Source organism: Arachis stenosperma, chromosome 6 (assembly GCF_014773155.1).
Source record: "Arachis stenosperma cultivar V10309 chromosome 6, arast.V10309.gnm1.PFL2, whole genome shotgun sequence".
Taxonomy (NCBI): Eukaryota; Viridiplantae; Streptophyta; class Magnoliopsida; order Fabales; family Fabaceae; genus Arachis; species Arachis stenosperma.
The window spans coordinates 87,559,021-87,571,321 of record NC_080382.1 but is presented as its reverse complement, the minus strand read 5'-3'; the positions used below and the strand labels follow the sequence as shown (position 1 = coordinate 87,571,321).

Here is a 12,301-nt window from a genome sequence, read left to right as displayed (position 1 = left end):
AAATTTTAAGTTTGGTGTCATTTTGTTGTTTTTCTCTTTCCTCTTTTCAAAAATCAAATCTTTTTCATAAAAATTTTTCAATCATATCTTTTTAATTGCTATTTTCAAAATCTTTCTAATTAACTATTTGATTCAGTCTCAATTTGCTTTGATCTTATTTTCTTTTTGATTTTCAAATTTTTATTTTAATTTTCTTTTGTTTTATTTTAATTTTTTTCGGTTAATTCAAAAAAAAAAACAAAATTTATCTATTTGCAATCATTATCATTTCCCTTTTGTCCATTATGGACCTAAGTGGGATTGATCAGTCCAAAAAGACTCTGGGGTCATATGCTAACCCCATTACAGCTGCATATGGGAGTAGCATCTGTACACCTCCCATCAAAGCAAGCAGCTTTGAGCTAAATCCTCAACTCATTATCATAGTGCAGCAAAATTGCCAGTATTCCGGTCTTCCACAGGAAGAACCTACTGAGTTTCTGGCACAGTTCTTACAAATTGCTGACACAGTACATGATAAAGAGGTGGATCAGGATGTCTACAGCTGTAAAAAATCAAGCTAAAAGGTGGTTGAATAACCAACCTGCAGCAAGCATAAAGACATGGAAACAGTTATCAGACAAATTCCTGAATCATTTTTACCCTCCAAAGAGGATGACACAGCTAAGGCTGGACATCCAAGGCTTTAAACAAGAGGATAATGAATCCCTTTATAATGCCTGGGAGAGGTATAGAGGTATGCTAAGAAAATGCCCCTCTGAAATGTTTTCAGAGTTGGTACAGTTAGACATCTTCTACTATGGGCTTACAGAAAAAGCTCAGATGTCTTTAGACTACTCAGTAGGTGGATATATACACATGAGGAAGACAATTGAAGAGGCTCAAGAGCTTATAGACACTGTTGCTAGAAACCAATATTTATACTCTAGCAATGAGTTCTCTCTAAAAGAGGAAGTCATGCCAGTAGTCACTGATCCTAATCCTCAAGAACAGATGATTGAGCTTAATCAACAGTTACTCCTGATGACAGAACAGTTAGCAGAATTTAAAGAAATGCTCCATGAAACTAAAGTTGCTAACAAGAACATGGAACTGCAGTTGAATCAAGCAAAATAGTAGATATCTAAACAGATAACAGGAGAGTGTCAAGCAGTTCAATTAAGGAGTGGGAAGACACTGAACAACATCACTCCAAAGAGTAAAAAATCAAATAAGGAACAATTGACAGAGGATAACCAAACCACTGTTCAAAATCCCTCTGAGGACAGTAAGAGCCCAGAGAGGAATGTTATTGGCGTTCAAACGCCAGAAAGGGAAGGAAAGCTGGCGTTAAACGCCCATTCCTTGCCCAGTTCTGGCGTTCAAACGCCAGAAAAGGGGGAAAAGTTGGCGTTAAACGCCCATTTTCCACCCAATCCTGGCGTTCAAACGCCAAGGGAGGATCAGACACCTGAGAGTGCTGACAGTAACCCCTCTAACAAGGCTTCTTCAACCACTTCTGTAAGGAACAAACCTGCAGCAACTAAGGTTGAAGAATATAAAGCCAAGATGCCTTATCCTCAGAAACTCCGCCAAGCGGAGCAGGATAAGCAATTTGCCCGCTTTGCAGACTATCTAAGGACTCTTGAAATAAAGATTCCGTTTGCAGAGGCACTTGAGCAAATACCTTCTTATGCTAAGTTCATGAAAGAGATCTTAAGTCATAAGAAGGATTGGAGAGAAACTGAAAAAGTGTTTCTCACTGAAGAATGCAGTGCAGTCATTCTGAAAAGCTTACCAGAAAAGCTTCAAGATCCTGGGAGCTTTATGATACCATGCACATTAGAAGGCGCTTGCACCAAGACAGCCCTATGTGATCTTGGAGCAAGCATCAATCTAATACCTGCATCCACTATCAGAAAGCTTGGGTTGACTGGAGAAGTCAAACCAACCAGGATATGCCTCCAACTTGCTGATGGCTCCATTAAACATCCGTCAGGCATAATAGAGGATATGATTGTCAAGGTTGGGCCATTTGCCTTTCCAACTGACTTTGTGGTGCTGGAAATGGAGGAGCACAAAAGTGCAACCCTCATTCTAGGAAGACCCTTCCTAGCAACTGGACGGACTCTCATTGATGTACAAAAAGGGGAAGTAACCCTGAGAGTCAATGAGGATGAGTTCAAGTTGAATGCTGTGAAAGCTATGCGGCATCCAGACACACCAAATGACTGCATGGGCGCTGACATTATTGATTCTTTGGTGGAAGAGATCAATATGACTGAGAGCCTAGAATCAGAGCTTGAAGACATCTTCAAGGATGCTCAGCCTGATCAAGAAGAACCACAGGAAACAAAGGAATTTTCGAAAATTCCTCAAGAGGAGGATAAGCCTCCCAAACCTGAACTCAAACCACTACCACCATCCCTGAAGTATGCATTTCTGGGAGAGGGTGACACTTTTCCAGTGATTATAAGCTCTGCTTTGAATCCACAGGAAGAGAAAGCACTGATTCAAGTGCTAAGGACACACAAGACAGCTCTTGGGTGGTCCATAAGTGATCTTAAGGGCATTAGCCCAGCTAGATGCATGCACAAGATCCTGTTGGAGGATAATGCCAAACCAGTGGTCCAACCACAGAGGAGGCTAAATCCAGCCATGAAGGAGGTGGTGCAGAAAGAGGTCACTAAATTACTGGAGGCTGAGATTATTTATCCTATTTCTGATAGCCCCTGGGTGAGCCCTGTCCAAGTTGTCCCCAAAAAGAGAGGCATGACAGTGGTTCATAATGAAAAAAATGAACTAGTTCCTACAAGAACAGTCACAGGGTGGCGTATGTGTATTGACTACAGAAGGCTCAATACAGCCACCAGAAAGGATCATTTTCCTTTATCATTCATAGACCAAATGCTAGAAAGACTAGCTGGTCATGATTATTACTGCTTTTTGGATGGCTATTCAGGCTACAACCAAATTGCAGTAGATCCTCAGGACCAAGAGAAAACAGCATTTACTTGCCCTTCTGGCGTGTTTGCCTACAGAAGGATGCCTTTTGGTCTGTGCAATGCACCTGCAACCTTTCAGAGGTGCATGCTCTCTATCTTCTCAGATATGGTAGAGAAATTTCTGGAAGTCTTCATGGATGACTTCTCAGTATATGGAGACACATTCAGTTCCTGTCTTAATCACCTAGCACATGTCCTGAAAAGGTGCCAAGAGACTAACCTGGTTTTAAACTGGGAGAAATGTCACTTTATGGTGACTGAGGGAATTGTCCTTGGGCACAAAATTTCAAGCAGGGGAATAGAGGTGGATAAGGCAAAGGTAGAGGTAATTGAAAAATTACCACCACCTGCCAATGTTAAGGCAATAAGAAGCTTTCTGGGGCATGCAGGATTCTACAGAAGGTTCATAAAGGATTTTTCGAAAATTGCAAAACCTTTAAGTAACCTGCTAGCTGCTGACACACCATTTGTGTTTGACACACAGTGTCAGCAGGCGTTTGAGACCCTGAAAGCTAAGCTGGTCACAGCACCAGTCATCTCTGCACCAGATTGGACATTACCATTTGAATTAATGTGTGATGCCAGTGATCATGCCATTGGTGCAGTGTTGGGACAGAGGCATAACAAGCTTCTGCACGTCATTTATTATGCCAGCCGTGTTCTAACTGACGCACAGAAGAACTACACAACCACATAAAAAGAATTACTTGTAGTGGTTTATGCCATTGACAAGTTTAAATCTTACCTAGTAGGATCCAAGGTGATTGTGTACACTGACCATGCTGCTCTTAAATACTTACTCACAAAGCAGGATTCAAAACCCAGGCTAATAAGATGGGTGTTGCTTCTGCAAGAGCTTGATATAGAAATAAGAGACAGAAAAGGGACAGAGAATCAAGTAGCTGATCATCTGTCCCAAATAGAACCAGTAGCTGGGGCGTCCCTCTCTTCTACTGAGATCTCTGAGACTTTCCCAGATGAGCAACTCTTTGCCATTCAGGAAGCTCCTTGGTTTGCAGATATTGCAAATTATAAAGCTGTGAGGTTCATACCCCAGGAGTACAGCAAAGTGCAAAGAAAGAAATTAATTTCAGATGCCAAGTACTACCTCTGGGATGAACCATATCTCTTTAAGAGATGTGCAGACGGAGTAATCCGCAGATGTGTACCCAGAGAAGAAGCACAAAAGATCCTATGGCACTGCCATGGATCACAGTATGGATGACATTTTGGAAGTGAGCGAACAGCCACTAAAGTCCTCCAATGTGGCTTCTACTGGCCTACTCTCTATAAAGATTCCCGAGAGTTTGTGCGTAACTGTGACAGTTGCCAAAGAGCCGGTAACTTGCCTCACGGATATGCCATGCCTCAACAAGGGATATTAGAGATAGAACTGTTTGATGTATGGGGAATTGACTTCATGGGTCCGTTCCCACCATCATACTTAAACACTTACATTCTGGTGACAGTGGACTATGTATCTAAGTGGGTAGAAGCAGTTGCTACACCCACTAATGATACCAAGACCATGCTAAAATTCCTCCAGAAATACATCTTCAGCAGATTTGGTGTTCCCAGAGTGCTAATCAGCGACGGGGGCACTCATTTCTGCAATAGACAGCTATACTCTGCTATGGTCAGATATGGAATTAGCCACAAAGTGGCAACTCCGTATCATCCACAGACAAATAGGCAAGCTGAAGTCTCTAACAGAGAGCTAAAAAGAATCCTAGAACGGACTGTGATAGCCCGAAGAAAGGATTGGGCAAAGAGCTTGGATGATGCTCTGTGGGCATACAGAACAGCATTCAAGACTCCTATAGGAACCTCTCCATACCAACTGGTGTATGGGAAGGCCTGTCATTTGCCCGTGGAACTGGAACATAAAGCCTACTGGGCAACCAGGTTCCTAAACATGGATGCTCAGCTAGTGACAAACCCCATTTTGAGGGTTTATCTTGTGCTAATTTCAAAAGGGTTTATCAATGATTTCACACACTTTTTGCATGAAAATATAAGGATTTGCATTCTTTTCCTAGTTTTGCCTCATGAAGGAAAACATGCTTATTTTGCACTAAAATAGATACATTTCTAATCTCTCCTTGATGCCATTCGATGCCGTGACTTGTGCGCTAAGTGGTTTCAGGACATAGAGTAGGAATGGACAGGAAAAGATAAGGAAGAAGGGTGCAAAGGAAGGAAGCATGAGAATTGAGCATTGGAGATTTCCGCATGGGCGCGTGTGCGCACCTGACGCGCCCGCGCAGATGAGAGCAACGTGAAGCCGAGACTAAGAGCCAAGCCACGAGCCGGCTGGAGTAGCGGCTGAGCCAGGATCCTCATGGACGCGCACGCGTACGTTCCGCCTCCGCGCACACTCCAAAACCGCATCCATGGCGCGCACGCGTACCTTGCGCGTACGCGCCGATGTTCGAGTATGATATTTTTAGAAGTCACGTGACTTAGGCGTGGAGTTGGTTAGAGATCCTAACTTTTGAGGAGTGCTTTGGCGGGAAAAGGCATAAGAGGACCAAGGGGGCAAAGGTTGAGGGGACTTAGTTCATATTTTCTAGTTTTTGAGATATTTTGAGTTAGTTACATTGTTAGAGAGAGAAACTCCAACTTCTCTCTAGGATTCATCAACTTCTCTCAAGTTCTTACTAGGGTTCTTTTTCATCAAAATTCTGGATTTTTACTCATTCCTTGGTGAGATCCATTGCAACTTTCATTTCACTTTGTTCATGTAATAGGTTTTCTCTTCCAATTTCAAGTTGTAGTTGTAATTGCTAAAGTTCCTTGGATCTAGGATTCAACTCTATGAATTTAGGATTTCATTGATATTTTGAGATTTTGATCCTCATTGTTGCTAATTCCTTGTATTGCAATATCTTCAATTCTACTTTTCTCCTCATTTTACTATGACCTTCCTTCTTGCTCACTACATGTTTGATAAAATGTCAATACTAGCTATGGAGTAGAATTTTTGCACTTGGCATAGGGTTTGGTCATTGGAAGAAATTGAATAGCTATCTCAATAGTTGATTGAGAGTTAGGGATTGCTAATTGACTTGGAGTGCACTAAAGCTAGATTCCCATAAGGTGAAGCTAGGACTTGTGACTCAAGTTGATTGTTCTCATTTGATTTTCCTCTATACTTAGGGGATGACTAAATGGAGCAAGGCCTAATTGTTATCAACATTGAGTGAACTATAATGATAAAGATTTCTAATGCCAACCCTAAGTCAAGTCCTTTTGATAATTGATTGTTTGTTCCTCATTACTTGCTAAGACCTTCAAAGAACTCAAACAAAGCTTACTAAATCAATAAGATGCATACTTTGGCAATTCCAAGGGAGAACGACTCGGGAGATTAATACTCTCGGATATAGATTGTAGATTTGTTTGATGATGGATTTCGCGTTGGTTTAGACTATACTACGATTGATCACTTGATAAATTCTATACCAACAAAAATTCATTTGTCAAAATGGCGCCGTTGCCGGGGAGTTTGCCTAGTGTGCCATGTTATTGTTTGGATTAAGCATGTATATATGTACATAGTTGCATTTCATTGTAAATAATTCAAGCGACTAACCCCTCATTCATTACAATGAATTCCATTTTCCCTTCATTGCATGACGCGTTCACAACCGAATCCGAGCTTAGTCCCTTTTGATCCGGAAATAGAACGAACTTTGCTTCATATTAGACAAGCTCGGAGGCGGCTTAAGTTTGGAAAAGGGGAAGAGGCTTTCACCACCTCAACCACCTTACTAGAAGTGAACATTGAACCGTCACTCAAAGAAGGCACTAATTCTACTCCCATCAATCTCACTAACAAATCTTCTTTTGTTCTAGGTACTAATACCATGGATGCTCCGAGGAGAGTTACCATCAAGGAAGCGGGTGCACCGGATTATGTCCTTCAACCCCTTCATGTAACTCACCCCAACTTGAATGCGAACTTCGAATTGAAGACCGCTTTGATCAACCTCCTACCCAAGTTTCACGGGCTTCCCGCACAAGACCCTATTCGACATCTCAAGGACTTCCATCGCATATGCTCGACTACTAGACGGGAAGGGTCCAATGAAGTTGCTATATGGTTGTTTGCTTTCCCTTTTTCTCTTGAGGACAAGGCTAAAGAATGGTTCTACACCCTCTCTAGTGAAGTTACCTCCGATTGGGACTTGCTTAGAAGGGGATTCTTGGATAAATTCCTACCTCCGGAAAAGATGGATAGGCTAAGGAAAGAAATGTCTTGTATTGTGCAAGGTGAAATGGAACTACTCTATGAGTATTGGGAACGGTTTCACAAACTACTAGATGCATGCCCAAATCACATGATCGACACTCAAGTATTGCTTGGATACATATGTCAAGGGATGCGAGAGCAAGATAGAACCCTCTTGGATACTTCTAGCAATGGTTCTTTGTCCAAATATAAAACCGCGGAGGAGGCATGGCAACTTATTATTGATTTAGCCGAATCCAACCAACATATGAGGCGAAGAGTCAACCGTCCAAGGACCGTGAATGAGGTATCAACTAGTAGTGAAACCACCGCTCTAACTCAATCCTTGAATGAGATGACATCCATCTTGAAGCAACTCCAATTGAACCAATAACAACCACAACCTCAATCATACCAACAACAACACCCTCCACCACCTCAACAACACAACCAACAATTGGTTCCTCAAAGAGTATGTGGCATTTGCTCTTGCTACTCTCACTACACGGATGAGTGCCCAAGCCTTCAAGAAGACAACACCTTGGCGGCTACCCACAATTTCTATGATCGCCCCAATCAAGGGTACTACCGAGGCGGTAATCCTAACCAAGGGTACTCTTATCAAGGAGGAGGAGGCCACAACCAAGGAAGTGGACACAATAATCAAAATTGGAGAGACAATCATCAACAAGGGAATAGGGACAACAACAACAATGGAGGAGGTCAAAGATGGGGTAACAACTCACAAAACTTCTCACAAAACCGACCATACAATTCACAAAATCAACCATACAATCAACAAAACCCACAAAGAAACTACCAAACATATCAACCACCACATCAAAGACCACCACCCAACCAATCACAAGCTCCTCAACTCACATATGCAACCACTCCCTCCAACCAAGACGAAACACTCCGAACCATTATCCAAGGCCAAAAGGAACTACAAAACACACTTGCCTCTGGTCTCACCGGTCTCACCTCTACACTACAAGCTCTTCTCGCACGCATGGATACACCATCAACTTCCACTCCTCAACCTCCAATCCAAAGTGTCATTCCTTCTCAACCTCAACCAAATCCAAAGGGGGGCATCAATGCCATCACCCTTAGATCCGGTACGCAACTAAAAGAGAAGGAAGCAAAGGACTCAAGCCCTATCACAACCGCTCAAGAAGAGGAGAGAATAAATATAGAAGAAGTAGTGGAAGAGGAGACACCCCAAGCCATAGTTGAGGATGAAGTCCAACCAACAAGGGAAACAACCAAGGCCAAAAGAACCTTGGAAGAAGAAGTTGCTCAACCACTTCCATTCCCAACACTTGCGAAGAAAGCTAAAAAGCGCATAGAACTCGACCCCAAAATGGTAGAAATGTTCAAGAAAGTTGAGGTAACCATCCCCCTCTTTGATGCTATCCATCAAGTTCCTAGATATGCTAAATTCCTCAAAGACTTATGCATACATAAGGACAGAATTCTTGAATTTGAAACCATTCCATTGGGGAGCTCTATTTCCGCTTTAATGGGAACACTACCCGAGAAGTGTGATGATCCGGGCCCTTGTATGGTCACTTGCACAGTCAATGGAGTTCAATTTAGAGATTGCATGTGTGACCTTGGAGCATGTGTTAGCATCATGCCGCTCTCCGTCTACCGGTTATTGAACTTGCCACAACTAAAAAGGTCGACGGCAAGATTTGTCTTAGCGGATAAAAGCATAATAACCGTAGCGGGTGTTGCGGAAGATGTATTGGTGAATATAAAAGGGTTGGTGTTTCCGATTGACTTCTATGTCCTTGAAATGCCATCAAGCGAAACCGAGAGAGCATCGTCTATCCTACTTGGAAGACCATTCTTGAGAACTTCTAGATTTAAACTTGATGCTTACTCAGGGAACTACTCATTTGAAATAGATGGGAGAATTGTAAGCTTTAGCCTAGAGGAAGCAATGAAGCATCCACCGGAGAACCACTCTTTATTTCGGTGTGACCCAATTGATAACATAGTGGCCGAAGTGCATCTAGCAAAGTTGGATGAGAAGTATAGGGTTGAAGAAGCAAATGAAAAGTCAAGCGAACTAAATACCACACATCATGCAACTCATCCGGAAATTCAAACCTCAAAGAATGACAAAAAGATAGAATTGAAGCCACTACGACCTCACTTAAGGTATTCATACCTTGATGAAGCCCAAGAGCTACCCGTGATAATTGCACAAGAGCTAACCCCTCAACAAGAAGAGAAATTGCTGAATGTATTGAGGAAAAACAAAAGGGCAATCGGGTGGAGTTTGGCGGATCTAGTGGGAATAAGCCCCAAAGTATGCGAGCACCGCATATTCCTTGAAGAAGGAACAAGACCGGTCTGACAACCTCAAAGGAGACTTAATCCAACCATTCTTGAGGTAGTAAAGAAAGAAGTCACCAAGCTACTTGAAGCGGACATCATCTATCCTATCTCGGATAGCGAATGGGTAAGCCCGGTCCAAGTAGTGCCCAAAAAGTCCGGAGTGACAACAATCAAAAATGAAAGTGGTGAACTTATAGCAACAAGAGTGCAAAATTCTTGGAGAGTATGCATAGACTACCGGAGATTGAATGCGGCCACAAGAAAAGATCATTTTCCACTACCATTTATTGATCAAATGCTTGATCGATTAGCCGGTAAATCATATTATTGTTTTCTTGATGGCTACTCCGGGTACTTCCAAATTCATATTGCTCTAGAAGACCAAGAAAAAACCACATTTACTTGCCCCTTTGGGACGTATGCTTACAAGCGTATGCCATTTGGCCTATGCAATGCACTGGCAACGTTCCAAAGATGCATGATGAGCCTATTTGCGGACTTTCTAGAGCAATCAATGGAAGTTTTCATGGATGACTTTAGTGTATATGGTGATTCATTTGAGCATTGTTTAGGTAACCTTGAAAAAGTCTTAGAGAGATGCACCAAAACAAACCTTGTTTTAAATTTTGAAAAATGTCATTTCATGGTCAAACAAGGAATTGTTTTGGGACACATAGTATCAAAGGAAGGCATCTCCGTAGATCCGGCAAAGATAAATGTCATATCCAGTTTACCTTACCCCTCCTCCGAGAGGGAAGTCCGTTCTTTTCTTGGACATGCAGGATTTTACCGGAGATTCATCAAAGACTTTAGCAAGGTGGCCTTACCTCTCTCTCGATTACTACAAAAAGACACCGAATTTGAGCTAAGCAAGGAATGTCTGGAGGCATATGACAAACTCAAAGTAGCATTGACACAAGCTCCTATAGTGCGAGGCCCCAATTGGACTCAACCCTTTGAAATCATGTGTGACGCTTCGAACTATGCGATTGGAGCCGCGTTAGCACAACGCGAGGGTAAGATTCCCTATGTCATAGCTTATGCTTCCAAAACATTAGATGGAGCCCAATCCAACTACACTACTACCGAAAAGGAACTACTAGCTATTGTTTTTGCTTTGGACAAGTTCTGAGCCTATCTTCTTGGTTCCAAGGTTGTAGTGTACTCGGATCATGCGGCGCTAAAGTACTTGTTGGCCAAAAAGGAATCAAAACCGAGATTAATTCGTTGGGTGCTTTTGTTACAAGAATTTGACTTGGAGATCAAAGATAGGAGTGGTTCCCAAAACCTAGTGGCGGACCACTTAAGTCGCCTCGAACACACAAAAGGCGACACCACTCCTATCAATGATTCCTTTCCTTTAGATACCTTGCACGCAATCTCGGAAGTGGTTCCTTGGTATGCCCCAATCGCAAACTATTTGGTTTCACGCACCTTCCCTCCTAATCTTGACAAAAACAAAAAGGATAAACTGAAAAGCGAATCCAAATACTATATTTGGGATGATCCCTATTTGTGGAGATGTGGAGCGGACCAAATAGTGCGACGATGCATACCCCAAACCGAATTCCAAGCAATCTTGGACGCTTGCCATGCTTCCGAAGGGGTGGTCACTATGGACCCCAAAGAACGGCAAGAAAGGTCCTTGATTGCGGATTTTGGTGGCCAACTCTTCTCAAAGATGCTTCTCTCTATTGCAAATCTTGCCCCCAATGTATGAGGTTTGGAGATATTTCCAAGAAGGACGAAATCCCCCAACAAAATATGCTTTTTTGTGAAATCTTTGACGTATGGGGAATCGACTTCATGGGACCATTTCCAAACTCCAATGGCTTTCTCTACATCTTGTTAGCCGTCGATTATGTGTCAAAATGGGTGGAGGCAATCCCCACCTGAACGGATGACGCTAATGTGGTGTATTCTTTTGTGAGGAATAATATCATTTGCCGTTTTGGAGCCCCAAGAGCAATCATAAGTGACCAAGGATCACACTTTTGCAACAAAAAAATAGACGGCCTCATGAGGAAATATGGCATCATCCACAAAGTCGCCACGGCTTACCACCCTCAAACAAACGGCCAAGCCGAAGTCTCAAACCGGGAAATCAAGCATGTTTTAGAAAGGGTTGTAAAGCCAAATAGGAAGGATTGGAGCAATAAACTCTCCGATGCACTTTGGGCGTATCGGACGGCTTACAAGACACCAATCGGCATGAGCCCCTTCCGGCTTGTATATGGTAAAGCATGCCACTTACCGGTGGAGATTGAACACAAAGCGTATTGGGCCGTAAAGGAGTGTAATATGAACTTGGGTGGGGCCGGCATCGAAAGAAAGCTTCAATTGGCGGAATTGGAATGTTTGAGACTAGAAGCTTACGACAATGCTAGGCTCTACAAGGAAAAGTTGAAAGCCATCCATGACAAAAACATTAGGAGAAGAGAGTTCCGACCCGTGACCTAGTGCTTCTCTACAATTCAAGGTTGAGATTACTACCCGGAAAGCTCAGATCAAGGTGGGATGGACCATACCAAGTGGAGAAAGTAAACCTTATGGGGTCTACCACTTGCGCCACCCAACAAGCCCGGACATCTTCAAGGTAAACGGGCACCGTCTCAAATTGTATCATGGTGAGCAAAGAAGAACTCCAAAGAATTTGAAGTGTTCCTCTTGAGAGATGCAACTCTTGAACAAGCACTATGAGCTGATGAAAGTCCAACTTAAGGACGTTAAA

General features: G+C 42.6%; 1 protein-coding gene across 1 annotated transcript; it reads left to right on the top strand.

Moving 5' to 3' along the window:
• Positions 1-11,589: 11,589 nt before the first annotated feature.
• LOC130934261 (uncharacterized) lies at positions 11,590-12,030 on the top strand. Its single transcript, XM_057863847.1, has one exon. It carries the CDS (start codon positions 11,590-11,592, stop codon positions 12,028-12,030), a length of 441 nt encoding a protein of 146 aa, XP_057719830.1.
• The last annotated feature ends 271 nt before the right edge of the window (positions 12,031-12,301 follow it).